This window comes from Neomonachus schauinslandi, chromosome 3, assembly GCF_002201575.2.
Source record: "Neomonachus schauinslandi chromosome 3, ASM220157v2, whole genome shotgun sequence".
In the NCBI taxonomy this organism is placed as follows: domain Eukaryota; kingdom Metazoa; phylum Chordata; class Mammalia; order Carnivora; family Phocidae; genus Neomonachus; species Neomonachus schauinslandi.
Genome location: NC_058405.1, coordinates 78,472,563 through 78,499,410, shown reverse-complemented (window position 1 = coordinate 78,499,410; position 26,848 = coordinate 78,472,563). Strand labels below are relative to the sequence as shown.

The following is a 26,848-nucleotide window of genomic DNA, read 5'->3' as shown; positions in this document are numbered from 1 at the left end:
TAATGAAATTTTATTAAGAAATTATTGATTCAGAAGGTAAATACAAGGCATCTTTATATTACAAAGAAAATCAAGAAGACAAAAATCTAGTATTTTAAACAAATTCCAAATTCTGACATTTGGAGCAGTATTGATTCTCAGATTATCTTTTTCTTTTTTTTTTTTTTTTTAAAGATTTTATTTATTTATTTGAGAGAGAGAATGAGAGAGAGCACATGAGAGGGGGGAGGGTCAGAGGGAGAAGCAGACTCCCTGCGGAGCAGGGAGCCCGATGCGGGACTCGATCCAGGGACTCCAGGATCATGACCTGAGCTGAAGGCAGTTGCTTAACCAACTGAGCCACCCAGGCGCCCAGATTATCTTTTTCTAAAAGAGATTTCTTCCAGCTTGTTTCCAGACTTCTTTTACTCCTTTAATGCTTTCTCTTTTCACACATTTCCAGTATTCCTGTACACTTTGTTGTTGTGGTACCTGTTAACCAAAAGTAAAAGTAAAGAGATCATTCTCTTCAAGATGAAACACGATTTCATGTGAGCTCTGTTATTATTCCCCACACACCTCCAAAAAGTACATGAGATGGATTATGTTGTAAAAGATAACTGCAACAGAATTGTAAGTAAGACAGGATAAAAGACAAAAAAGTGAACGTGATGTAAGAATATCCTTGGGGTAACTAGGGAATGGAAGCTAAGTATACGTGATTAGAGCTTCCTCCCTAAGAAGATAATGAAGACTTTGGGTGATCTTGTTCACATATTGGTTTAAAATGTGATTATTTCATAATGCTTTATAATATTTTATAATGTTTCCCTTTTAATGGTGAACTTTATTTAGCTAAGTGGGATAAAAATTATAAGCCTAAAACTTTGATTTAACCTTGCCGAAGTTAAAAAAAAGAAAACAATACATTTGATAAGAACCCTTAAGAAGAAATAATATAATTCACCTAAGTGCTCTATGAATTAAAAGGTTCTGTATGGGTCTTCTCAGTTAAACAACAAAGTAAAGGTTAGAAAATATTTGTATCCTGGTGACCACAGGAGCACAGCATTGCTGGAAATCTGCCAAAAGGAAGCAAAAGTTTCTGATCGATTTACAGGTCTTCTATTTAATGTCTCTTGAGAAATGGCAAAGAGGCTCCTTAGTATATTAAACTGTTAACTGCAAAGGCTGGTTTAATTTCCAGGGATATGACTGTTAACTATGAGGTACTGGGTACTACTACAAAGCTTGTAAAACATGTTTGCTAATAGAAATCATATTTATTCATTTTCCATAAATGTTTGTAGCAGGAAAACGAACATGCTTTTCTGAGTTGTAAATAAATAGATTTGTTTATGAACCTACCATATCCTCTCCCTCATTCTCTCTCCTCTCTTATGGCCTAACTACCTGCTTATCACATAGTTCTCTTTCCACCCATGTTTTCAACCTGAAGACTTTAAACAAAATTGTGAGTTTTATTTGTCCCACAGACCAATATGTGAATTTGAATGCAGTGATAATGGCTAACGTTTACTTCAAGTGTCTCAGACACTATACTAAATATTCTACACTTAATTCTTAAAAATTTTTTTTTCCAGTAGATTCTATTAGTTTCCTCATTGTACACAGATGAGGAATGTGAGGCTCTGAAAAATTAAGTGGCTTTGCAAGATTAGGAAGTTAGTAAGTGACAGAGTTGGGATTTGAATTTAGGTGTTTCTTAACTACAGAGCCCAAGGCAAAATTCTAGGCTATGATTTCTGAATAGTGGTTTCTGATTAGATTCAGATAAAAAATAAAGGCAAAGAAAAATACTGGATTCCATCTGTAGGAGGTATCTTGACGCGCGCTTTGGCCGGTGGGGGGAGGTTCCATCTGTAGGAGGTATCTTGGTGTTGTGATCATAGCTTATAATCTCTTTATAAATGATAAAGCCTCCATTTAAGACTATAGATTTGTCCAAATTCTAGGTGTAAAATATCATTCATTCGATTACATGTAAACATGTAATTATTTAAAAACTCAAAATCTTTACCCATAAACCTCGATGCATCCTGTTTTTTAAAACCCCGAGAAACTCTCCATGACTAAGACATTCATCACCATCCACATCAAAGATCTTGAAGACGGTGTCCAAAATATTGTTTGAGAGCTCCTGTCCTGTTGCTACTTTCACAGCCCTCTTAAACTCCGCTGAAATAAAACATAAAAGAACTCATCAACCATAGCTGATGGTGAAATAGTGAAATAGTCTAAGTGGAATTCATCTAAATTTTATTATTTGAGAAGCAAAAACAAATCTAAATGTTCATTAATGGGAAGTAAAACAAAACCAAAAATACTCATTAAGAGCATATCGAAATAATAAATTTGGCTGAGAAATGTAATGAAAGTAATTGAGAGAGAAGCAGGCTATTTTAATTTAACCAATATTTTAAAGAAGGTATTTAAATATTCTCTTTTCCTTCTTAGGGGAAAAATAAGGAAAGTAAAAGCAAATAAAGTAATTGTTAAATGTGAGAGTCAATGCTTTAAGTCTAGAGTAACCACAATGAATTAAAAGGCCAATCAACTGTTTTACTGATAACTGGCCCCTTGATCAGTATGTTCTAGTTGAAGAATAGAGTGACACTGTTTATAGATGATAAAAATTAAGTCATAAAACTTACCCAGTCTGACAGGACGATGAGCTAAACTGAACATTTGCATAGCAATAGCAAAGTCTTCCAAGTGGGTCGTAAAATGACAAAATGACTTGAACTCATCCAAACTAATGCTCTAATAAGATAACAAAAGTGAATTTTAATTACAATTTTGTAAATACATTAAAAATCTTAGAATATAAGCATAAGTCCTGTTTCTGTCATAAACCTTCTAAACTTTTATAGCTTTCTAAGAAAGTCTTATTAAAGAGAATGGGCATGGCCACAGTGTATGGTTGTGTAGACTGCTCACTGGGTGAAAGGGGTCTCCTGGAGTAGGCCAAGACCTGGGGTGGCCCTGTGGTACAGACTGGATTCTGTCTTCTCAAAATGCATAGGTTGAAACCCTAACGCCCAACATGACTGTATTTGGAGACAGGGCTGTTAGGAAGGCAATGAAGGCTAAATGAAGTCATAAGGGTAGAACCCTAATCTGATAGGACTAGTATCCTGATAAAATGACGAAGAGACACCAGGGCTCTCTGACTCTGTGTGTTATGCACAGAGGACAGGCCATAATAGGACACAGTGAGAAGTATGCAAACTGGGAGGAGAGACTTCACCAAAACCAACTTGCCAGCACCTTGATCTTAGACTTCCAGGTTCCAGATGTGAGAAAACAAATTTGTTGTTTAAGCCATCCAGCCTGTGGTATTTTGTTATGGCAGCCTAAGGAAACTAATACATCCTGTTAAGTGGTCTGCCTCCTTGTTTTTCTGCTTTATCAACAGACACAGAACGGAGTAAGAGCACTGGGTTTTGGAGTTAGAGGAACCTATGTTGAAACTTCAGTTCTGCCATTTACTATGTGCATGGTCTTAGCCTCTCTAAGCCTAAGGTAAGTAACCTTTCACGAATTAAGTAATTTGTTCAGGTCTACTAAATGGTACATGGGGATTTGAACCTTGGTTCACCTGACTTTAAAACCTATACACATAAAAACAAAACAAAAAATAAGTTAGAAAAACTAGTTTTTCCATTGAAAAAGTAAACAAAGTAAGAAAATTCTTTTTTTAAAAAATTTATTTATTTGTTAGAGAGAGAGGGAGAAGCAGGCTCCCCGCTGAGCAAGGAGCCCGATGTGGGACTTGATCCCAGGACCCTGGGATCATGACCTGAGCCGAAGGCAGATGCTTAACTGACTGAGCCACCTAGGTGTCCCAAGTATGAAAATTCTTAATTTGAAAATAAATTCTTCTCTTCCTGAAAAGTTTCTCTTTGTAGGGACCTTCAGGATCATGTCCTCTGCTTATCTGTGGTCTTATTCAAGTTTTACTGCTTTTAGCCTTTGTGAATTTGTGGAATTTTTACTTTTAAAATTTTAACTAAGTTTTTGAAGAGGTAACATATACACATGGTAAAAAAAATTCTAACCATATTATGCATAAAAAATAAAGTCTTCTCTCTTCCTTCAACCTCCAGTTCTCTTCCCCATAGGTAAAGCACTGTTACCAATTCTTTGTGTACCCTTCTATATTCTACTCATATAAAAGAACACACACACACCCCTGTTTTACACGTGGGAACATCCTCTTCACACATTTCTACACCTTGTTTTATACTTTTTTTTTTTAAAAGATTTATTTATTTGAGAGAGAGAGAGAGAGTGTGTGTGTGTGTGAGTGGGGGCAGAGACAGAGAAGGAGAAACTCCTCAAGCAGACTCCCCACTGAGTACAGAGCCTGAAGCAGGGCTTGATCCCAGGACCCTGAGATCATGACCTGAACTGAAATCAAGAGTCAGACGCTTAACCAACTGAGCCACCCAGGCAACCCCCCTTGCTTTAAACAAGAGATCTTATTAGCACAAATAAGAATGGCCATTTCTCTGCATCATAAGCCATCACTGGGTGCAACCTTTCTGATTTTTCTTTTACTGATAAGTGAAAAATGGTACACCATTAATGTTTCAATCTGTATGTCTTGAATTGTGACTGATGTGAAACACTTTCAGTTTTATGTTCTTATTAATCATTTGTGGCTTTCTCTTCTTGTGTCTTTTTTACGTCCTTTGCCCAGATTTTTAATGTTATGTGACTTATTGCTAGGAAACAAGTGTCCATGGGTCTCTCATGTTTCTGCACATCTTTCAAACAAAGGCTCCAACCACCTTTTTATTCCAGACTATCTTCCCAAGGATGTTTGTATAGTGAACAGCCTCGAATACTGACAATGTCTCCTTTGGAAGCAGAGGACAGTTTTGCTTACTGCCCATTATAAAAGATTCAGATTCCTGAAAATGAGCTTTCTCGGCTATGTGCATGGGCAGCATCCACAAGGGCCCCTCAACATGGTCCCCGCAGGACTTGGGAGGTGAGGAGGAACTGACCAAACATGATGTTCATACTGTTGCTATGCTGTGAATAATAAAGTTTTTTTGTCTCTGACCCAAGCACGTGTCTTTTGTCAGCATCCATGAAATGGTACAGGCTAACTTCCAAATAGATAAAACCTCAGATACTTTACAGTTATTAACACAGTGATTTTTAGGATCCCATTATATATTAAATAGGGCAAAATATAAGACCCTTCAAAGTTCGTGATTTTTAAAAATTTTTTTGAGGGGGAAGGGGCAAAGAGAGAGGGACAGAAAAAACCCCAAGCAGGCTCCATACCCAGTGCAGAGCCCAATGTGGGGCTCTATCTCATGACCCTGAGATCATGACCTGAGCTGAAATCAAGAGTCAGACACTTAAATGACTGAGCCACCCAGGTGCTCCCAAAGTTCTTGATTTTTAAGATCTCATTATAAATTAAAGAAATGGGCCTACTACATGTGATGCCAATATTCCTCCCCTCCCCATTTCGTTATTTTTTTTCTTTTGACTTTGATTATAATTTTGGGAGGAGATGAGGAGAAGCAATAGAATTTTAACTTTTAGGTAGCAATTTCATCAAGTTTTCCTTGAAAGCTTCTGAGTTTTGCCTAGAAAGATATGTATACCCCACTCTAAGATGATTGTTTCCAAGTTTTCTTCTAAATACACTCAGTTTCGGGGCACCTGGGTGGCTCAGATGGTTAAGTGTCTGCCTTCTGCTCAGGTCATGATCCCAGGGTCCTGGGATTGAGCCCCACATTGGGCTCCTGGCTCAGCAGGGAGCCTCCTTCTCTGCCTCTCCCCCTGCTCATCTCTCTCTCTCTATCTCTGTGTCTCAAATGAATAAATAAAATCTTAAAAAAACAAAAACACACCCAGTTTCATTTTTCTCTAAGATTTTATTTATTTATTTTTGAGAGAGAAAGAGAGAGCATGAGCAGGGGAGGAGAGGCAGAGAAAAAAGGACAAACAGACTCCCCGTTGAGCAGGGAGCCTGATGTGGGGCTCGATCCTAGGACCCTGAGATCATGACCTGAGCCGAAGGCAGATGCCTAACCGACTGAGCCACTCAGGTGCCCCATTTTTCCCTTTAACATTTAATTCTTAGATCCATTTGGAATTTTAGAGTAATGAGTGAGGCAGAGATTTACCTTCATTTTCTCCCTCACATGGCCAGTGAATTAACCTAATGCCACTTTATCTTGGCATTCTTTTTTTAAAGACTTAATTTTTTTAAAGCAGTTTCAGGTTCACAGCAAAACTGAGGGGAAGGTACAGAGATTTCCCATATAGCTCTTGTCCCCTCAGCATTCTTTTCATATAAACTTTTATGGTTTGTCTAGGTCACTTGTAAGAATCCAATAGCATTTTTATTGGAACCCATTCGTGTTCACCAATATCTGGTTCTCTTTTGATTCCTGCATATAGGAAAGATTACACCTTTTTGCCTCTTTGCAGTTACATGGGGGTCATGTAATTAGTCTGGCCAATAACCAAGTGTGATGTTTCTGGCCAAAACATTTAATTGCTAGAATGTACTCACTCCTTTATTTTCCTGACACAGCTTCTGCAGATGATGTTTTTTCCAGAGGTAAAGCTCCAAGATGGCGGAGCTTGGAGAGTCTGGGTCCCTGAGCAACTGTATGCATAGCTTCACACCATGATTGAGAAAGAAATCTTTCTTGTGTTAGCCATGGGGATTTCAGGGTTAATTTGTAACTGCAACCGAGGCTGTTCTAATATAACCATTACATTTATAGATGAATCTAAGGGAGAACTGCTACATTTATAATACTAAGATTTCCCATTCATAGGAGATGTCACTATAATTAGGTAACTTTTATATCTATCAAGACCTTAAAGGTTTTCTTCATATATTTGGCGTTAAATTTATTTCTAATTGTTACATGTTTCTATTGTAATTATAAATGGGATCTTCATTACATTTTATTATCTTTTTCCTCACTATAGAAATAGCTTTAAAAAAATTATATAAAAATACATGTCTACTCCAAAAACATGTATTGGAACAATGAAGTAAAAGCAATACATAAAGTAAAAAGTTACAAAAAAATCTCACAATAGTGTATTAATCATTATTAGTAGTTTGGCAATCATTTCTTCATATACATACACACACTAGTCCCAATACATTTTCTAATTTGCAATTTGTACACAGGACAGTTATTGCTAATATATTAGCATTGTAACAGGCACTTTATTGAATTTTTACTGTTTCTAAATGCTTTTCAATTTGAGTCTCTTGGGTTTTCTAGATATATAATTACATCTATGCAAACAAAGACAACTGTGACTCCTTTCAAATGTTTATATTCTTTAATCCTATTAATTTGCACTGGCTAAGATTTCCAGAACAATAGTAAGTAATAGTGGTGACAGTGAACATTCTTATTCCCGACTTTACTGGAAATGCAAAACTCACATTGCTATACTGATTGTATCTCAGGCAATAATTCATTCATATGAAAGCAGTATGTAAAGAACATTTCTCACCTTGATTTTATACTTAAATAATAGAGAGTAACATGGTTTTTGTTAATTTTTAAGTTACTTTATTTAATTATGTAAATATTTCTTTTTTATTTATTTAATTTTTTAAAAGATTTTATTTATTTATTTGATAGAGACACAGCAAGAGAGGGAACACAATCAGGGGGAGTGGGAGAGGGAGAAGCAGGCTTCCCACTGAGCAGGGAGCCTGATGCAGGACTCGATCCCAGGACCCTGGGATTATAACCTGAGCAGATGCTTAACAACTGAGCCACCCAGGTGTCCCTAATTAGGTAAATATTTCTAACATTATTTCATCTTTACCAGAAGCATAATAAAAAGGTATACCAACCTCTCCTGCTGACAACTTCTCTCTTACATTTTTCCAATAGATGTCTTTATTTTCAGTGTTAGTGAAGAAAAGTAGCCACTCTGCAAAGTCTTCTTTTCTCATGAAACTCAAACCTTTAGAAAACTGAAGGAATTCCATTTCTTGGACCTCTGTTTGTAAATTCTCCATAAATCTAAATGTTAAAATATAAAATTGATGTAAGGAACTAGTAGCATTCAACCTTAGTATTGTAAACAGGATCGCAAAGCACCTTCAGCAAAACCTACTGAGTGGCTGGCCTCTTGAAATGTTGAGTCAAACAAAGTATTAGTGCTGTGCAAGGAGTGGGGGAGTGGAGGATGCAGAGAAGCTGATTAAGTCCAATACTTGCTTCAATCTGTCACTCCCTATACTCAATTTGTTTGTGCAAATTATACTTGGCAACATACATTCTGACAAAGATTTACAAAAGTATGTAAAATGTTGCTCTGATGTATCTATAACAATTTTTTTCCAACATAGAAAAATTATCCATAATCAGAGAAACTTAACATTCAGTTGGGCTACTGTTTTTAGAATGTTAATCATAATTAATAGTTCTTAATATTTTTCAGATACCAAAGTTGATTAATGTAGTCAATGGCTTTGTATCAAAATCTTAGATTTACCTAAAAGTATTTATAATTATTTGGACAATAACATATGAATAAATGACTCAACATTCTTTTAAAAATAAAAACACGGCAGTCTGATCAAACGGTCACCAACAGCTCCCTGAGAAAAGTACAGGTTAAAAGGATATCAGATTAAAAAAAATCTTCTTTGAACAAGAACTCAGAAATGCTGCACTTGATTTATTTATATCCTAAATCATGTGAAAAGTATTATCTCCATGTGTTTTAACATGTTGCAGATAGTTTTATTCACCTTTCTACATGTTAAAAATCTGTCATGTCACAATTTAATGGAATTATACGTGGGGTGAAAAATCTATTGCAGTTCAGTGGGAGAAAAACTGCCAGTGTTCAAAAACTACTTGCTTTCGGCTCTACATTTATCCCATAAACCTTAAAAGCATGAAGGGGGAGTTTGATTTTAGGCTTCTATCTGTGTGATAGGTAAGAGTTTGTTACCTACAACATTTTCTGAATGTACTAGGATATACAGATTTATCAAAGCCATGTGTCTTTCTGGGTCAAGGCAGAGGTTTGTCTAAAATATGAAGCATTTCCAGTTTGGGCTGAGAGATCAATGAAACCTTTTACTGATATGCCTTGTCCTTTGTTTTACTGAGTTTTATTATACCGTGTACTGTGAGAAAATTCAACTTAACTAGGATTGCTAAAAAAAATGCTTTACTTGCAAATGAGTGTACAGTGAATTTAGGGAAGTAGAGAATGTGGTATAAAGACATTACTAACTCGCTCCTTTTCTTCTTCTTTTTCTTCAGGCCCTGAGGTTAAAATATTATAAATTTAACTGCTGTTAAACTATACATTGTGTGGTTTAAGCTACTTTCATCTTACTAACTATACTACTTCTGAAGAACATAAGTATATTTTAGGAAAACCATCCTTCCTAACTCTAAAATTATAGATCTTGTTATGACTTGAAAATCTTGGAACATGATTACTGGACATAAATATATGAATTGAATTTAGAGTAAGTAGAGTCACCAGATACATTCTGAACAAATTAAATAGATTATAAATTAGTGGATTAGTTGGGAACAATGGGGAAAAAATCTGATTTTCCTTATCTTTTTTTTTTTTTTAATTTTTTAGGTCACAGGGTGCTGGAGCTGGCTCCTACCAGCTCTGAGAATCCATTGTGCATGTTTTTCCACCTCTATTTCATGTATGACAGCTTGAAACTGGCTTGGTAGAATATATACATTACTCACTGGCAAATGCTACAAAACAGGCTGTTCTTCCTGAGAGCAGATTGTTAAACATATGTATTAGCACACCACTGCTTATAGACGTCTTTGAATTTATAAAAAAACTCCTCATGAATTTAGAACATCCTCAACTAATTGGCATTTCTGAATTAAAGTACATCAGGAACATGGCACATGCACACAAAACCTACAGTTACATACGGATCAATTCCCTGTGAAAAAGACCTGAAAACTAGCTGAAGAGCTGATAAAAGGTCCATATTGTGGTCTCGGTAAAAACCCCACCCCAGGACAACCAATCAGGATGGATCTCACAAATAAGCAGCCTATCCCTGAGGAGTAATGGTCCTACTCTACATCAGGCACCCCAACCTTTAGCACCTACACTGCAGAGAAAAGCTCCCAAAACGTATGGCTCTGAAAGCCAATGGGGGAAACAAAAACAGTGGGAAAAGAAATGTAGAAGAAAAGGCCCTAAAGAAAATAGAAAAAAAGGAAAAAAGAGACTGGAAAAACAGAGGTGGTGATGCAGAGTCGGTAGGGCCATCAACAGCTGTCTGAGTAGGCTGAGCATCATCTTTTTTTCCCCTGAGCTATATATATGCTGATACAGAATGGATTTTTCACAATTAAATTACCTGTTGATTTCATAACAATGAATAAACACTGAAATTCCAGCAGACAGAGCTTAAGTTATACTTTAGTTTTTATTTAAATGGCTGAGAGGGGGACGCCTCGCTGGCTCAGTTGTTAAGCGTCTGCCTTCGGTTCAGGTCGTGATCCCAGGGTCCTGGGATCGGGCCCCGCATGGGGCTCCCTGCTCGGCGGGGAGCCTGCTTGCCTGCTTCTCCCTCTCCCTCTGCCTACTGCCCCCCCCTACTCGTGTTCTGTCAAATAAATAAATAAATAAATAAAATCTTAAAAAAAATATAAATGGCTAAGAGGTATTTCAGTCTTTTCACTACTTGTAAAAGTAAAAAACCAAGCCAACCCAAAAAAACAATAACCCAAACAAATCACAAATTTATCCACACACTCTCTCATTAACTGATAAGTTTCTCTTGACATGTGGTAGTATCTACTTAATGCGTCTTCTATCCCTCTGGTCACCTGGTCTAGTGCTAGGTCCTTGAAAGCCCATTCACTGTACCTAACCACCTACCACGGAACTGTGGGACTAATTCTTTCAGAAACTTTGTGACCATTTAAACCTTTTAAGAGAAACCTGGGTCTGAATTTCTAAGATCTTTAACCCTGGACCAAGTCCCTTATTAATCTCATCAAATTCCAGCTGTAAAAAGGGAAGACTCCTATCTGACTTTCTAAGGATAGGTGAAATAATATATGTGAAATACTCAAATGTCAGGCACACAGTGATGGCACTGAGGATGCAGGTAACCACCCTCCCTTTCCATCCTTACTCAAGCCCAGACTTAGTATCAAGAATTAGCTACTAAATTGCTTCAGCCACTCTCTTACCCTCAGCTCCCTGTGGCTGTTGAAGGCCTTCAAGGGCAGCCTGAAGAAAATCATACACCAGCAGAAATTAATGGTCTACACCTGTAACTGGGTCCTCAACCCTGCCAACACCCTGCTGCTAGGCCAGAGAGCTCTCTTTATTTCCCACGGTGGCTATTTCAATTTGTTTACTTTCTCTACAAATCTATCCCACTGGCTTTCTATTTGTGCTCAGCAGATGACTTGCCCCAACTTCTCAGAGAAACTAGAGGTCACTACCTAGGAAATTCATTTTCTTTCTATCACTCTAGGAATGTAACAGCACACATCCCCATTCTCACCACTGCCAATCTCTTATCTGTCCTAGTGAAAAGGAGGAGTCCCTTTTCCTGTTGATGGCTACCTGTGCTCTGAATTCCACCTATATTCCCCTAGTTCTTCCTTCTCAGGACTCCCATTCACTCCTGCATTGTCTTTCCCTCTTCATATCATCATTTAAATATGTGGGGAAACCTTTCTTACATTCCCTTTCTGCTACTGCCCCCTCTCTTCCTTTGCTATAGTCAATCTCTTTCAAAGAATTACCTGTATTTCTTTCTCTATTCACCCTCACTCACTCCTCAACCCACTGCAATTTGCCTTTTGCTCCCACTGATCACATCTACCCTACATTCATCATTTTCTTTCCTAAACTTGTTCTTACTTGTGTTCTCTAGCTCAGTGAATAGGTATCACACATTTCATTGGCTCCACTCAGAAACCAGGCCGTAGCTTAGATTTCACCTTATTTACTCTTCAACCAGTCACCAATACTATTAAGTCCCTTCTCCTAACCAATCCCTTGGATTCCTCCACTTCCTTTCTGTTCCCACTGCCACCACCTTGGTCTAATTATTATCCTTTCTTCTCTATTAATGCAATAGTCTCTAACAGATCTCCTTGCCTTTTGTCTAGTTTCCTTAGCCAATCTGCTGGATCTGATGTTCACCTTACCTCCCTGATTCAAGGCCTTCACAGCTCTCTGTTGTTCTTGGCATGGCACAAAAGCCTTCACAACTGTGCCCGTGTTGACCTTCCCACCTTCATCTCTCACATTTCTGGTTAAGTCATAATGAACTTCTAATTTCTGAATCTGCCATGTCTTTTCCTGCGTTCAGACATATTATTTTATCTATTTAGTACTCATTGGGTTCACATTAACACTGGCTTGATAATTCCTGCCAATATTATGCAGATATGGGTTCTTTTCCTGAGAAATTAAAAACACGAACTATCTGAACAGAGCAGTAGTCTATCTACATTACGTCAGTTAAATTATTCTGTGGAATGACAATAGACTTAAAATATTTCTGAGAATTTTCTTCTAACTTAAATTCACTGTGTACTGACAGTCCCATACAATGGACCTATCTAGTACAGGATATTCTGTATATTGTCAGTCTGTAATCAGAATTCTGGGCCAAAGAGTTAGATAAAAACATCAGTATTTTGTAAAGTAAAATTTGACCCAGAGATTTAAACAAAATTATGTTTTATTGGACTATAAAACAGATTTTTAAATAACTGCTTTTTCCTTAGTGTAAAGTCTACAGTTGCTAAGGGATGTTTTTGTTCCAGAAACTTCTAAGTTCCTTTGTGTGAAGAATTTAAATTTATAATTTAAGAATTTAAATAATGCATGAAACAAAATCTGGAATATTGATTGATTAAATATGACATCAATACCTTTTCCTATTGATAAAAGAACAATAGAATGGAATAAGCATTGCTAAAAGAGTCACTTAAAATGGAGTTGGGAGGATGCTGAAGAAGCAGGGCCTATGCATATTTCCTGTCTCAGTCCTCAGAAAAATGCTAAACTTGGATTGTTGCCAAACTGCAAACATCCAGGATGAACATCTGCTGCATGTAAGAATGGACTTAAAAGGACTTTCTGCCTAGCAGTAATCTTAGCAACCAATCATGTATGGAACAGTGTTACTGTAACCCTGCCAGCACCAATCATAAAAAAACAACTTATGTGCCGAAAATTCCTCCTTTGCCTTTAAAAATCCCAAGCTCCTTTGTCTCTTTGAAGCACAATCTGGGTTGCTGCCTTAATTTCTGTCTTCTGAGCTGCGATTCCCAAGATCCCAAATAAATGCCTTTTTTTTTTTTTTTTACAGCCTTGCCTTTCCCTTTTCTTATTTGACACATCATATATATATTAATAATTGCTTTGTAACTTTGTATTTGTTGGTAAGTTTAATTACATTACTAGCATATTTCCAGAAAACTTTATAAGGCTAGGGATCCTTCATAAAACTGATTACAACTTCACAATTCCTACTGAATTTTCAAATACAAAAATTGATAATAAAAGTGGAAACAACTTTGCCATCTGTGATGAAAAATACAAGTGGTGTCTAGTTTTCTCTTCTTACTTAAAAAATCCTTCTCTCTGAATTTTAAAGCAGTCAGTCCTTGGGGGAAAAAGATGAATATGCTATAATTTTATTTTAGTTTTGATTTTTTTTCTTTAGAAGTTGGATTAAGGAGCCTTTGGCAAGAGACTGAGGAAATTCTAAGCTGAAGAAGTATCTTGACCAAGAGAGCTGGGGAAATGCAAACAGAGAAAAAAGCCAGAGAAAAAGAATTCCCTAAGGAGAGAGCTCTAGGAGCTGGGAAACAAAGCTGCTAGAAACTCTAAAAATAATTTAAGTTGATAAGAGTTTGGCACATATTCTGAGTGCCTACTATGTGTTACATTGTGTGTACTTTAATATGTTACCTCATTTAATTCTCAGATCAACCTCAGACTTTTCATGTGGGGGATAGGATATTAACATAAATAAGAGCAGAAAAAACAGAATAAAGATTAAGAAGGGAGAAATTTGGATGAATTAGAGATCTGTTCTTTTCCTTTATTAGATTATAAAATTGTTATGATTTCTAATTTTTAAATTTACTTTTATATTTACTTACAACTCTCTAAAATGGGCAGGACAAGTATCATTTTATAAATTTTTACAGGGCACCTGGGTGGCTCAATTGGTTAAGCGGCTGCCTTGGGCTCAGGTCATGATCCCAGGGTCCTGAGATCGAACCACCCTGGGCTCCCTGCAGCAGGGAGCCTGCTTCTCCCTCTCCTGCTTCCCTTGCTTGTGTTCTCTCTTCCTGTCAAAGAAATAAAATCTTAGAGAAAATTAATTTTTACAAAGAACAAAAAAACGTACATGATTTGCCCAAGACCATACAGCTAAATAAATGCTAAATAGCATAACTAGGATTTACACCTATTTGTATCCCAAGTCCAGTGCTTTTTCCCTTTTATATTGCTACCAATTTCTAAATTTTTGGTATTTAATTATTAGTACTTGTACTTGCCTATTAAAGTGTAAAGTGGTTTTAAAGAAAAAGAAGCTGAATTTTAGAAGTTGAAGTGAAGTATGCCTCCATGCTTAAAATTATGATTTTAGTTGTTCTCTGCTGATAGATGCTATAAAAAAACAGCCTGTGAAATTTGAAATTTGTTGCTGGTCTTACTATAACTGTTAAGAATGTAAGTCTTTATATTACACAGTGTCCTTTTTTATAGGACCCATGGGAAACTTTCTTTCTGGCCCTATGAGGAATAAATGCCCCCTCCCCCCTTACGTAGAATCAGTGCTTAGGGATGCAGTGAACTGTGTAACTCATCATGTATCCCTCTTCATACTGTCTGTCAGAAAGCCCAGAGTCAAATTTGTGGCTTACTCTCAGCAAGTGCATAGAATCTCATGATTTGCACTTTGTGTACTAGCCTAATTACTGACTCCATTTTATGACACTACCATTGTTTTTCTTTTCTTCATCTTTCTCATCTTCTCATAAGCCACCTACTTATATTCTATTGCAAGTGCCAATTTACAGCTGGACTCCTGTTTAGAATAAGAAATTATATATAAATCAACATATTAAAAATTATGCATGAATCAATACATTCATTGTAATTATATATAATCACATAATTAATTAACATATTTATATAAACTTATTAAGTAGATATCAGCATTGTCATTTCAGAACTGAAGAAATGGCCTGGACTGGAGACTCAGATTAAACTGCTTGTTCATCAAAGCCCACTTAATAAATGGTGAAGTTCTGCATTTGAATCCAGGTCTGTATAAATCACAAATACGTGTTTTTCAAAATCAATACTGTTTCTCTAAATGAGAAGCTAATATCTATAGGCAAATATTGTAAGTAGCTACCACAAAAGCTGTAATTTTGTGTCACCTTCCTTGCCTTTCCTTGAAACTAATAAGCCCAAATTATCCCTTATCAGAGAAACTGTAAAAAGGTGGCTGAGACCAAGGACAAACATCTCTTTTATAAGGAAGAGGATACATTACACTCCCATAAAAACCAGACTCAAAACTCCAAATAACACAGGCCACAAAAATTTTCATGGAATTTTAATTATTAATTTGGTCAGTATGTTGGTGAAAAGTTTTTAGAAACATTATATATACACAGAGGCTATTTTCTGTTACTTTATGACTCATGCAAAATTTTAAAGACATTTTATAATTATCAATTCTAGCTAGCACAATACTAATTTTAACTTTAGGAGAACTTTGCTCTGTCCAAGAGACAAGTTCTTGAAAAACTGCATTCATCCATTCATCCATCCATTCATTTAAAGATTTTATTTATTTATTTGCCAGAGAGCAAGTGAGAGCAAGAGAGAGAGAGAGAGAATACAGGCAGGGGGAGGGGCAGGCAGAGGGAGAAGCAGGCTCCCTTCTGAGCAAGGAGTCGGATGCGGGATTTGATCCCAGGGATCATGACCTGAGCCGAAGGGGATCATGACCTGAGCTGAAGGCAGACACTTGAAACAACTGAGCCACCCAGGCACCCCAAAAAACTGCATTTAAAGCATTTGTTGTTAATTGGATCTTTTTTTAACTGCATGATGGCATGACAAATTTCACTGAGTTAATTATTTACAGAAATGCTAGTAAAAAATTTTTTTAAAGTAAAGAATTTTAAATAAAATTATCCCTTTAAAGAAAATTAAAGTTACCACAACTTTAAAAATTAACCAGGTACATAATAAAATTAAAAAAAAAAAAGAAAGTTTCCTTCAAAGTATCCAATAAAATTGGAGAATTGCTTAAAAAAAAAAAAAAATTAACCAGGTTAGGGAATCTTAAAATGAGGGGGGAGTGGTGTATTAGTGTGAACAAGTGCAGTTGATGATAATGGCTTTGTTTGGTTTTAAATCATGATATTTATTTTGAAATTTTAAGAAATGTTAAGATACTAATATTTTTCAAGTATATAAGAAGAGACATTTTAAAAAATTTGGTGGAGAAAAACTGTTCTAGAGAGGTTAAAATGACTTACTGGAGTTTAGCTATGGGGTACATTGTGATTTGACATAATTCAGAAACTTGGGTCTTTTTTTTTTTTTAAGATTTTTTTTTTTAAATTTATTTGAGAGAGAAAAAGATAGTGACAGAGAGCACGAGTGAGTTGAGCTGGGAGGAGAGGGAGAAGCAGGCTTCCTGCTGAACAGGGAGCCCAATGTGGGGCTCGATCTCAGGACCCTGGGACCATGACCTGAGCCGAAGGCAGATGCCCAACCGAGCCACCCAGGTGCCCCGAAACTTGGGTCTTCATGCATTCCACCTCATTCCTCAATCATTAAGCCCTACAATTTACTCGCCTAAATAGGCCTTGAAAACTCTATTTCAAAATCCTTATTGCCACTACACCAGTTCAAGGTTCTCATCATTTCTTATTTGGAATATCTGAATGGTCTTCTCTCTCATAAAATCTATCCTTTATTCTGCTGCCAAAATGACACGCACAGCTGACCAGGTGTCCCTCACCCATCATTCTTCAGGGCCTACCACTATTAATTCAAGCTTGATCCTTTGGAGTACAAAAGTTTCTGAAGGCAGGTACACACTTCTCTAGCCTCTGTTCTCACCTTTTATCACACCACCTTACGTCTACTACCCTACACTCAGCTGCTTGTAATTCCCTTCACGAACCATACATTTTCATGCCTCTACGTCTTTTCTCATGCTGTTCTCTTTTCCTCAAATGTTTTCCTGTCCACACCATTTCTGCTTGGGTAATTTCTGCTCATCCGTCAAGATTCAGCTTAGGTGCCATTTCCTTCAGAAAGTCTTCCCTGATCAACTACTCCCAAACTCCAAACTAGTACATTATATGATCTGTGCTACCAAAACCCCCTATACACCTGTGACAGCCCTGACTAAAAAATAAATAAAAAAAATAAAATTGTATTCTATAAAACATATTACTTTTCATAATAGGTTAGATATTTTTGAGCATAGTAACTTCATTTTTTTTTAAATGGGTTTTGTTCTCAGAGATAAATACTATATAGATCCATACATTTAGTTTTATTGTCTGCAGTTCTGGGAAATGAGTATATTCAGTTGTTTTATAAACTTTTACCTATAAACTTTCTTAAATGAATATAAATATTTGCATTTACCTTCGAAATTCCTGAAAATGAAGTTTTCGTTCTCCTCTTTTTCCAAAGAAATGTATCTGAAGGGTTGTGGTAATTTCAGGTTCTTTCACTGTTGATTCCTATAAAAAAAAAGATACAATAATTTCAAGTAATTATAACCAAGCACAAAAATGGACCCTGTAGCCTGGAATTCTTTAGGATAATATCCATAAAGATTCTTGTAACAACAACAACAAAGGTGGAAGAATCCTATCTGTTACTTTGCATAATACTATTCTATAACTGTCTCTGCTCAAGCAAGAGAAAAACTAATAAGGGCTAAAATACTCAAGATGGACTTCAGCAGTAAACAAAATCTTAGATCAATCCAAAAAGAGAGCTTAGAATAGTGAAATAAATACTATTTCAAAATGTGATCTCGAGGCATTATTTTTTGAGTTTATTTATTTATTTGACAGAGAGAGGGCACAAGCACGGGGAGCGGCAGGCAGAGGGAAAGGGAGAAGCAGAACTCCTCCCCCCCCACCCTCCGCCCGCTGAGCAGGGAGCCCAATGTGGGACTCGATCCCAGGACCCTGGGATCATGACCTGGGCCGAAGGCAGATGCTTAACTGACTGAGCCACCCAGGTGCCCCTTGAGGCCTTTTTTAATGAAGGAGGACTGAGAGAATTAAAGCCAGAAGGCCTTTGAGTTTTTGCTGAATATTAGAAATCCTTGAAAAACAACTGCTTTTCATAATTATAAAATAAGTGAGAATTCCATTAAAGTACTGAATAAAGCAGATTCACAGATTATTTCTCCTTCAAATCTCTAATAACATAAACAAAAATAATGACAAAACAGAACTGCTAAAAGATTTTCAGCCACAACTAAACAATAAAAGGGGTTACAAATTTAAACCAAATATTTTGAAAAGGAGCAGTTGGAAAAAGAAACACTAGATTCAAGTGTCGGATGGTCCCCCATGTCTGCTAATACTACCCCTAACCCTACTTCTCAGAAATAGCCGTGGGAGTGAGACTATTAGATTAGAACTTCATTAAAAACTTCAGTTTAGTGATAGCAAGTCAAGGACAACTCCAATAGAAGCTCCTATAGAGCTCGCTGAGACTTAAGCAGAGGGCAGGAGGGCTTCCAGGGTGCAGAATCTTTCAGGGCACTATGTTAAATTGAGGGACTAACCCTAAGCCCATAGAGTGGGATGTACCTTGGAGGGGAGGAGTGGGCTGTGTCTAGGACACTTAATGAGATCAGAAGGATGAACAGAATATTGGTTCTTGAGGAAGGGCTGCATTTACTCCAGAGAAGTCTCCTCCCCCCTTCTTCCACCCCTTCGGTCTACAGAGCAGTGGACCAAAATGCAGTGCCTGCAGCTCTTAAGGACAAGATAAATTAGTTCCAGATAAGGTGGGAAGAGTATCAAGGAGAATTTCCTTTGTGCTCTACCACAGCAATGAGAAAATCTGGACAGAGCATGAGCATGAGCAAAAGAAGCAGCATGACAACTAAGCAAAGGCACCAGAAACAGAACAAATCAGCAAAAGACACAAAACACCCAGTCTAGAACACATAATGCAAGGAACAATGTATGTCCCCGTAAGCCCTTCATTTATATTAAAATTTTTTTCTATTTTGAGACAAGTGTAGATTCACATACAACTGTTCAAAACAATACAGAAAGATCTCTTGTACCCATTACTCAGTTTCCTCCAATGGTGACTGGTGACACCTTGCAAAACAATATAACTTAACACAGTCAACACAGAGAACATTTCCTTCACTATGACAATCCTTTATTTGCTCTTATAGCCACATTGATTTCTCTCTCGGCCACCCTCTCTTTGACCTCTGGCAACCGCTAATCGACTTTCTTTTTGTATAATTTTATTTCAAAATGTTATATAAATAGAACCATATAGTATATAATTTTTAGTATTGGCATTTTTGGTTCAGCACAATTCTCTGGATATTCACTCAGGCTGTTGCTGTATCAACAGTTTGTTCCTTTTTATTGCAGAGTACTATTTCATTGTACAGATTACCAGTTTAACCATTCACCTGTTGAAGGATATCTCGGTTGTTTCCAGTTTTTGGCTATTACAAATAAAGCTGCTAAAAACATTTGTGGACAGGTTTTAGTATGAACAGTTTTTCATTTCTCTAGGATGGATGCCCAGGAGTGCAGTTACTGTTTTATCACAGTGGCAGTATCATTTTACATTCCCACTAGTAGTGGATGAGTGATCCAGTTTCTTTTCATCTTGCAGTCATTTGGTATTGTCAATTACTTTAAGTCATTTGATGAGTCTGTTGTGATATCTCACTGTGATTTTAATTTGCACTGTCCTATGATTAATGATGTTGAGCATCTTTTCATGTGGTTGTTGGCTATTTAGTTATATCCTTTGGGAAAATGTCTATTCAAGTCCTTTGCCCAGTTTTTAACTGGGTTGTCTTCTTTTCTTTAAGTCTTTAAGTTCCAGTTAGTTAAACATATAGTGTAATATAAGCTTCAGGGGTACAATATAGTGACTCAACACTTCCATATATTAGCCGGTGGTCATCACAACAAGTGCCCTCCTTAATCCCCATCACCTATTTCACCCATCCCCCCCCATGCACCACCCTTCTGCTAACTACCAGTTTGTTCTCGATAGCTAAGAGTCTGTTTTATGGCTTGCCCCCCTCTCTTTTTTCTTCCCTATGTTCATTTGTTACATTTTGTTTGCTTCTTACATTCCACATGTGAGCAAAATCATATAGTATTTGTCTTGACTTAATGTTGAGTGGCATAATACTCTTTAGCTCCATCCATGTCATTTTAAACAAGATTTCATTCTTTTATGGCTGAGTAATATTCCACCATATTTACACACCACATTTTCTTTATCCATTCATCAGTCGATGGACACTTGGGCTCTTTCCATAATTTGTTTATTGTAGATAATGCTGCTATAAACATAGAGGTGCATGTATTCCTCTGAGTTAGTATTTTTGTATTTTTTTGGTAAATACCTAGTAGTGTGATTGCTGGATCATCGGGTAGTCCTATTTCTAATTTTTTGAGGAACGTCCATACCGTTTTCCAGAGTGGCTACACCAGTTTGCATTCCCACCAACAGTGCAAGACAGTTCCCCTTTCTCCAAATCTTCTTGTGTTGATCATTTTAGCCATTCTGAAAGGTGTGAGGTGATATATCTCATTGTAGTTTTGACTTGCATTTCTCTGATGATAAGTGATGATGAGTATCTTTTCATGTGTCTGTTGACCATCTGTGTATCTTTGGAGAAATGTCAATTCATGTCTTCTGCCCATTTTTATTTTTTTATTTTTATTTATTAATTTTTAAAAAATATTTTATTTATTTGACAGAGAGAGACACAGTGAGAGAGGGAACACAAGCAGGGAGAGTGGGACAGGGAGAGGGAAAAGCAGGCTTCCCCGCTGAGCAGGGAACCCGATGAGGGGCTCAATCATGACCTGAGCCGAAGGCAGACGCTTAACCATCTGAGCCACCCAGGCGCCCCTTCTACCCATTTTTAAATTGGAGTATTTATTTCTTTGGTGTTGTAGGAGTTCTTTGGAGTTGTAGGAGTTCTTTATGTATTTTGGCTACTAACCCTTTATTGGATAGGTCATTTGCAAATATCTTCTCCCATTCTGTAGGTTGCCTTTTAGGTTTCCATCACTGTGCAGAAAGTTTTTATTTTTATTATTTTTTAAAGATTTTATTTATTTGACATTGAGAGACAGCAAGAGAGGGAACACAAGCAGGGGGAGTGGGAGAGGGAGAAGCAGGCTTCCCATAGAGCAGGGAGCCCAATGTGGGGCTTGATCCCAGGACCCTGGGATCATGACCTGAGGCGAAGGCAGATGCTTAACAACCGAGCCACTCAGGTGCCCCAAAAGGTTTTTATTTTTATTATTATTTTTTAAAAGATTTTATTTATTTGAGAGAGAGACTGAATGAGAGAGAGAGAGAGAGCATGAGAGGGGGGAGGATCAGAGGGAGAAGCAGACTCCCAGCTGAGCAGGAAGCCCGATGTGGGACTCAATCCTGAGACTCCAGGATCATGACCTGAGCCGAAAGCAGTTGCATTATTAACCATCTGAGCCACCCAGGCGCCGCATAAGGTTTTTATTCTGATGTAGTCTCAATAGTTTATTATCTTTGCTTTTACTTCCCTTGCCTCAGGAGACATAGCTAGAAAGAAGTTGCTGCCTGTGTCCTCTCCTAGGATTTTTATGGTTTCAAGTCTCACATTTAGGTCTTTAATCCATTTTGAATTTATTTTTGTGTATGGTGTAAGAAAGTGGTTCAGTTCCATTCTTTTGCATGTTGCCATCCAGTTTTCCCAAAGCCATTTGTTGAAGAGAGTGTCTTTTGCCCACTGGATAGTTTTTCCTGCTTTGTCAAAGATTAATTGACCCTAGAGTTGTGGGTTCATTCGTGGGTTTTCCACTCTGTTCCACTTAACCATGTGTGCCAGTACCACACTGTTTTGATCACTACAGCTTTGTAACGTAACTTGAAGTCTGGGATTCTGATGCCTCCGTTTTTTTTCTTTTTCAAGGTTGTTTTGGCTATTCCGGGTCTTTTATGGTTCCATACAAATTTTAGGATGGCTTGTTCTAGTTCTGTGAAAAATGCTGTTGAGTTTTCGATAGGGATTGCATTAAATGTGTAGATTGCTTTGGGTAGTATAGACATTTTAACAATATTTGTTTTTCCAATCCATGAGCATGTAATGTCTTTCCATTTCTTTTCTTTTCTTTAAAAAAGATTTTATTTATTTATTTGATAGAGACAGACACAGCTAGAGAGGGAACACAAGCAGAGGGAGTGGGAGAGGGAGAAGCAGGCTTGCCGCCGAGCAGGGAGCCCGATGTGGGACTCGATCCCAGGACCCCGGGACCACAACCTGAGCCAAAGGCAGATGCTTAACGACTGAGCCATCTGTCTTTCCATTTCTTTGTGTCATCTTCAATTTCTTTCATCAGTGTTTTATAGTTTTCAGAGTACAAGTCTTTCACCTTTTTGGTTAGGTTTATTCCTAGATATTTTATTGTTTTTGGTGCATGTGTAAATGGGATTGATTCCTTAGTTTCTCATTCTGCTGCTTCATTATTGGTATATAGAAATGCAACAGATTTCTGTAGACTGATTTTGTATCCTCTGACTTGACTGAATTCGTTTACCAGTTCTAGCAATTTTTTGATGGAATTTTTGGGTTTTCTATATAGTGTATCATGTCATCTGCAGAGAGTGAAAGTTTAACTTCTTCCTTGCTGATTTGGATGCCTTTTATTTCTTTTTGTCCGATTGCTATGGCTAGGAGTTCTAGTACTACATTAAATAACAGTGGTGTTCCCATCTGTAGAGGAAAAGCTCTCAGTTTCTCCCCATTTAGGATGATATTAGCTGTTTATTTTTTCATATATGGCATTTATTATGTTGAGGTATGTTCCCTCTAAACCTACTTTGTTGAGGGTTTTTATCATGAATGGATGTTGTGCTTTGTCAAATGCTTTTTCTGCATCTACTGAAATGATCATATGGTTATTATTCTTTCATTTATTAATGTGATATATCACGACTGATTTGCAAATATTGAACCACCCTTGTAACCCAGGAATAAATCTCACTTGATTGTGGGGAATGATTTTTTTAATGTATTGCTGGATTTGGTATGCTAGTATTTTACTGAGAATTTCTGCATTTATGTTCATCAGGGATATTGGCCTGTAGTTCTTTTTTAGTGGTGTCTATCTGGTTTTGGCATCTGGGTAATGCTGGACTCATAGTATAAATCTGGACGTTTTCCTTCCTTTTCTATTTTTTGGAATAGTTTGAGAAGAATAGGTATTAACTCTTCTTTAAATGTTTGGTAGAATTCGCCTGTGAAACCATCTGGTCCTAGACTTTTGTTTGTTGATTACTGATTCAATTTCTATGCTGGTTATTGGTCTGTTCATTTTCTATTTCTTCCTGTTTCAGCTTTGGTAATTTATATGTTTCTAGGATTTTAACCATTTCTTCCAGGTTGTCTAATTTGTTGGCAATGGGTTATCCTTTTGTTGTTGAGTTGTAGGAGTTCTTTAGATATCCTGATACTAGATAGACCCTTATTAGGTATATAATTTGCAAATATCTTCTACCACTCTGTAGGCTCTTTTCACTTTTTGATAGGGTCCTTTGATGCACAAAAGTTTTTAACTGTAATGAAGTCCAACACATCTAATTTTTCATCAATTGCTTATGCTTTTGGTGTTGTAAGAAATCACTGCCAAATCCAATGTTATGAAGCATTTCCCCTTTCATGAAGTGCTTCTAAGAGTGTTACAGTCTTAGCTTTTACATTTAAGTCTGATTGATTTCAGTTAATTTTTGTATATGATATAAGGTAGAAGTCCAACTTCATTTTTTTACATGTGGATATCCAGTTGTCCCAGCACCATATATTGAAGAGACTTATGCAAAGGAAATTATATACATTTTTGAAAACAGTTTTTTTTTTTTCTTTTTAAAGGGGAGCACTTGTCATAACCAATATAGGTCTGTCATAATTTATACTAGCTATTGCACTGTATGTGCCATTGTGCAAGTATGTATACACACAAACATTTTTTCAGGGTAGCAAGCAAGGTTACCTTATTTCTTCTTTATTAACATGTATTCCTTTTCCTCTCATTCTTGTGTTTGTCACAGAAAAGAGCAAAAAGCTCTGAATTTTCCCATGCCTATTAGGGAAATCCTACATATGACATGTGAGCTAGCCAAGGTTGCCTGCATAATATAATGAATGTGCTGTTAGATATTTAGATTGTTTCCAAATTTTTTTTTACTATAAACAATGCTTGATATATACTGTTATATACTTATCTTTGTACACTGGTCATTATAAAGGATAACCCATTGCCATATTACATTTGCACTTAAACTTTGTTAGACATCTTGGCAATTTACATTACCAACTAACAGTGGAGAAGAATGCCCATTCCCTCACACCTTGGAGAACACTAAAGATTATCAAACTTTTTTTATCTTTGCCAGTCTGGTAAGAAATAAAACAAAACAAATCACTATTATTTCAACTTGCATTTCCTTCATTATTCATATTTTTTTAAAGAGATTTTATTTATTTATTTGACAGAGAGAGAGATAGTGAGAGCAGGAACACAAGCAGAGGGAGTGGGAGAGGCAGGCTCCCCACTGAGTAGGGAGCCCGATATGGGGCCCGATCTCAGGACCCTGGGATCATGACCTGAGCTGAAGGCAGACACTTAACGACTGAGCCACCCAGGCGCCCCATTGATTATTCATATTTATTGGTCATTTATATTTCTTCTGCTAACTGCCCCTTCATGAACTTTGACTATTCTTCTATTGAGATGTTAGTCATTTAAAAAAAGAGTAACAGTAGTCAAGTTTACTACAATTTTCTTTTATGGCTTTTGGAACAGAACTACACTGCTTACCTCAATAATATAAAAACATTTACCCACATTTTTTTTTTCAAATCAGGTATAACTGACATACAATACTACATTAGTTTCAGGTATAGAACATACTGAACTGACATTTGTATACATTGCAAAATGATCACCACAGTAAGTGCAGTCACCATCTTCTACTCTACAAAGGTAATACAATATTTTTTTTTAAAGATTTTATTTATTTATTTGAGAGAGAGAAAGAGAGAGAGAGAGCAGGAGAGGAGGGAGGGTCCGAGGGAGAAGCAGACTCCCTGCCGAGCAGGGAGCCCGATGCGGGACTCGATCCTGGGACTCCAGGATCATGACCTGAGCCGAAGGCAGTCGCTTAACCAACTGAGCCACCCAGGCGCCCCAAAGGTAATACAATATTACTGACTATATTCCTAATGCTGTACATTACAGCCCAATGATTTACCTTCTCCAATTCAGTAAGTTGCCCTTCTGTTTAGTTGAGGGTTTCCTTTTGTAACTAAAAGCATGTACTTTGTGATTCCATTCTGTTTCCTCCAAACACACCTCCCGTCTGGTAACCACCAATCTGTTCTCTGTATCTATGAATCTTGGTTTTTTGTTTGTTTTTTAGATTCCACATATAAGTGAAATCCTGTGGTATTTGTCTTGCTCCGACTTACACTACTTAGAATAATACCCTCAAGGTCCATCTAATGTTGTTGCAAATGTCAAGATTTTCTTATGGCTGAGTCGTATTGGGTATATAAACCACATCTTTTTATCCACTTATCTATTGATGAACACTTGTTTTCATACTCTGGCTTTGTAAATAGTGCTGCAATGAAAAAAGGGGTACATACACCTTTCTGAATTAGTGTTTCTGTTTTCTTTGGATAGATACCCAGTAGTGGAATTGTTGGATCATATTGTAATTCTGTTTTTTGTTTTTTTTTTAAGATTTTATTTACTTGGGAGACAGAGTGAGCAAGAGAGAGAGCATAAGCTGGGGGAGAGGCAGAAGGAGAAGGGGAAGAAGACACCCGCTGAGCAGGCAGCCCGATGTGGGGCTCAGTACCAGTACCCTGGGATCATGACCTGAGCCAAAGACAGACGCCTAACTGACCGAGCCACTCAGGCATGCCCTGTAGTTCTATTTTTTTTTTTTAAAGATTTTATTTATTTATTTGAGAGAGAGAATGAGAGAGCACATGAGAGGGGGGAGGGTCAGAGGGGGAAGCAGGCTCCCCGCCGAGCAGGGAGCCCGATGCGGGACTCGATCCCGGGACTCCAGGATCATGACCTGAGCCAAAGGCAGTCGCTTAACCAACTGAGCCACCCAGGCGCCCTGTAGTTCTATTTTTAATTTTGAGGAATCTCCATATGGTTTTCCACAGTGGCTGTACAAACTTACAATGCCACCAACAATACAAAGTGTTCCCTTTTCTCCACATCCTTGCCAGCATTTTGTTATTTCTTGTCATTTCGATACTAGCCCTTCTAACAGGTGTAGGTGCTATCTCATTATGGTTTTGATTTGCATTTCCCTGATTAGTGATGTTGAGCATCTTTTCATGTGCCTGTTTGCTATCTGTATGTCTTCTTTAGAAAAATGTCTATTCAAATCATCTGCCCATGTTTTAATTGTATCATTTCTCCTATTGAATTGTATAAATTCTTTATATATATTTTGGATATTAACCCTTTATCAGATATATGAT

General features: G+C 37.1%; 1 protein-coding gene across 3 annotated transcripts in view; it reads right to left on the bottom strand.

The window, feature by feature from the left end:
• Nucleotides 1-296: 296 nt before the first annotated feature.
• Nucleotides 297-26,848, bottom strand: part of MICU2 (mitochondrial calcium uptake 2) — a 176,186-nt gene continuing 149,634 nt past the window's right edge. For all 3 annotated transcript variants that reach the window (XM_044913579.1, XM_044913581.1, XM_044913580.1), the window contains 5 exons: nt 17,701-17,798; nt 7,868-8,039; nt 2,655-2,763; nt 2,021-2,178; nt 297-471 (listed from right to left, as the gene is read on the bottom strand). In XM_044913579.1, the coding sequence (XP_044769514.1) occupies nt 367-471; nt 2,021-2,178; nt 2,655-2,763; nt 7,868-8,039; nt 17,701-17,798 (642 nt within the window). In that variant the 3' untranslated portion in view covers nt 297-366. The remainder of the gene's footprint in view (nt 472-2,020; nt 2,179-2,654; nt 2,764-7,867; nt 8,040-17,700; nt 17,799-26,848) is intronic.